This window comes from Apium graveolens, chromosome 1 (genome assembly GCF_009905375.1).
Source record: "Apium graveolens cultivar Ventura chromosome 1, ASM990537v1, whole genome shotgun sequence".
Classification (NCBI taxonomy): Eukaryota; Viridiplantae; Streptophyta; class Magnoliopsida; order Apiales; family Apiaceae; genus Apium; species Apium graveolens.
Window position 1 is genome coordinate 206,158,404 of NC_133647.1, and position 3,046 is coordinate 206,161,449.

Sequence of the window (3,046 nt, forward strand, 5' to 3'; positions counted from 1 at the left end):
AATTTTGATTAGAACTAGACTTTTGACTGGGTAAGCGGGCACCCCTCTCGCCTCGCACTTGTATTTGAAATATTCTGCCTCGGGGCATAACTTATTTAACTTTTGTTTGTATAAAATGTCTAAGTTTTTTGTGCCCGCGTATGTCTTTACGGTGCTAGATGTTTTTTTTTTACCATGCTTCTACTGACCAAAAAGTAATCATAACTCTGGCCTCTTATGGCGAGCGTTACCCCTTCACTGCGAGCCCAATTTATTCAGCTCGTGTCATTTGTTCAATCAAACGACCATTGAAAGAGAATGCCAAGTGGAACAAGCCCGCATCGACTCGCAGGTATTGTAGGTGTGCTCGCACTAGGAGCTCGCATGTGTCTTCTACTCGCATCATGCGACTTTGAGTATGTTTGATGGAGGGCTGGGCCCCCTGGGTCGCATTTATGGTTTTGAGGGCCAGGGTATGAGCTCGCATCGTGGGCCTATATTTCTATCCACATCTTTTATCTACTATGTGTTCGTATTTGTCTACGCGGGCCGTGGCCCGGCTCGTTTCATGTTCTTGGCATCAAGCGGGTCGGGGCCCAGCTTGATTTAACATGTTAATAAAACAACTGTTCTGTCCTCGCATGGGTTCCCAAGGATGGGGTCCCCTGCTGGGTATTTAATCTATTAACAGAAGTTAAAATATCAAGTGCACAAATAGAGATCAATCGTTTATTCATAGATAATGGGAAGTGAAAGGAATACATGCTTGTGGTCTCAGGGAGGCACCTATATGGCACTACCCCCCGAGACTTAGGAATATTTGAAGATAATACTAAGTCTGAAAAGAATAATATTACTGATAATACTTGCGAAGGTGTTCCGCGTTCCAGGCTCTTGGGATCAACTTGTCTTGCATATCATTGAGGTGGTAGGTTCCCTCCCAGAGCACCGATTTTATCTTGTAAGGGCCTTCCCAATTTGCTCCCAAGACTCCGTGACTCACCACCTTGGTATTTGGCATGACCCGGCGCAGAACTAAATCTCCCACCTTGAAAGTTCGGGCTCGAACCTTATTGTTGTAATGCCTAGCTGTCCTCTGCTGATATGCCGCAATCCTGATCTGAGCCTCTTCTCGAGTTTCTTCGATCATATCCAAATAGAGCCGATGATTGACCTCGTTTGCCTCTGAGTTATAGTTGTCCCTTCGAAAAGATCCTGCTCCCACTTCAACGGGCACCATAGCTTCACACCCATACACCAGAGAGAAAGGGGTCTCTCCAGTTGTGGTTCGGGGTGTAGTGTTGTAAGACCATAGGACCTGGGCGAGTTCTTCTGGCCATGCTCCTTTTTTCTCTTCAAGCTTTGCCTTTAAGGTATGCTTAATGATTTTATTAACAGCCTCTGTCTGCCCGTTACTCTGGGGGTGGCAGACTGCGCTAAAGCTCTTCTGAATCCCCAGCTGCTCACAAAACTCTCGCATCTCCTTGCTATCAAATTGTTTCCCATTGTCAGATATCAGCTTGTAAGGGATGCCATAGCGACATACAATAACCCTGTATACAAACTCCCTGAGCTTTCTCGCTGTGATAGTGGCTAGGGGCTCGGCCTCTGCCCACTTAGTGAAATAGTCTACCGCAACTACCGCATACTTGACGCCTCCCCTGGCCTTCGGGAGTTCCCCAATCAGATCAATTCCCCACATGGAGAAGGGCCAGGGGCTCATGAGGGATGTGAGAGAGGCCACGGGGTTGTTGTAATAATTGGCATATCGCTGACACTTATCACAAGCTCGGGAGAATTCAAAGGCGTCTTTTTTCAGCGTTGGCCAGTAGTAGCCCTGACGGAGGATTTTCTGAGCTAGAGAGCTACCCCCCGAGTGATTGCCACAAATACCCTCGTGTACTTCCCTCAGGATGTAGTTGTATTCCTCCCCATGTATGCATTTGAGAAGAGGAACACTGAACCCTCTTCTGTATAGAATCTCGTCGTATATCACATAGCGGGCTGCTTTGTATTTTATTCTCCTTGCCTCGTTCTTTTCGTCCGGAAGTGAACCTTCTCTTATGTATGCTAGAATAGATGTCATCCACGTGGGGCCGAGCTCATTATTGAGGCTGCCCACCTCGTGCTCGGGCACACTGGGTTGCCTCTGTATATCAAGGGGCACGGTCCCTAGCAAAGTGCTCTCGCGGCGTGAGCCGAGCTTAGCTAGCTCGTCCGCGCCTTCATTCTGCCCACGCGGGATTAGTTCCAGCCTCACCTCGTTGAATCTTGCGATTATCCTCTGTGCGCACTTCAGGTAAAGCTCTGTTCTCGGTCCCTTAGCTTGATACCCCCCATTTATCTGATAGACCACAATCATGGAGTCACTAAACACATTCAAATTCTCGACCTTCATTTCCAAAGCTAGCGTGAGACCGTTGATCAGGGCCTCATACTCAGCATCATTGTTGGTTGCATGAAAGGCCAGATGGGTCGCATGTCTGATTTTGTGAGCCTCTGGGCTGATTAGCTCGATTCCAGCTCCTGCTCCATCACCGTTAGAGGCACCATCCACATATAGGCTCCACCATGGGGCACTATTTTGTCTCTCCAGTCCAACTTCTTCTGTGCTAGGTATAACAACAAGGGCTCCCGGCTCCACTTCTTGATGTGGGGGAAATTCTAGCACAAAATCGGCCAGGGCTTGGCCTTTGATCGCAGTCCTTGGCTTATAGTCCACCTCGAATTGGCCGAGCTCAACCGTCCACTTCAACATTCGACCAGAAGATTCTGGTCTATGCATCACTTGTCTGAGGGGGTAGGAGGTTCGCACTTCTATCTTATGTGCCTGAAAATAGGGCCTGAGTTTTCGGGAGGCCAGAATCAGAGCATACGCTAGCTTTTCGAGGCTTGTGTATCGAGTCTCGGCATCGGCTAGCCTTTTACTCACATAATATACCGGGAGCTGGACACCATCCTCCTCTCGGACTAATACTGCACTTATTGCAAAGTCGGAGACGGCCAAGTATAGGATCAAAGTTTCTCCTGCTTTTGGGTTGGACAACATGGGAGGGCTACTGAGATG

The 3,046-nt window shown here is 48.3% G+C and overlaps 1 protein-coding gene across 1 annotated transcript; it reads right to left on the reverse strand.

Annotated features, from left to right (window-relative positions):
* Positions 1-272: 272 nt before the first annotated feature.
* LOC141718513 (uncharacterized) lies at positions 273-2,764 on the reverse strand. Its single transcript, XM_074520897.1, has 3 exons — positions 1,883-2,764; positions 983-1,345; positions 273-473 (listed from the first exon to the last, which is right to left on the reverse strand). Exons 1-3 carry the CDS (start codon positions 2,762-2,764, stop codon positions 273-275), a joined length of 1,446 nt encoding a protein of 481 aa, XP_074376998.1.
* Between the last annotated feature and the right edge of the window lie 282 nt (positions 2,765-3,046).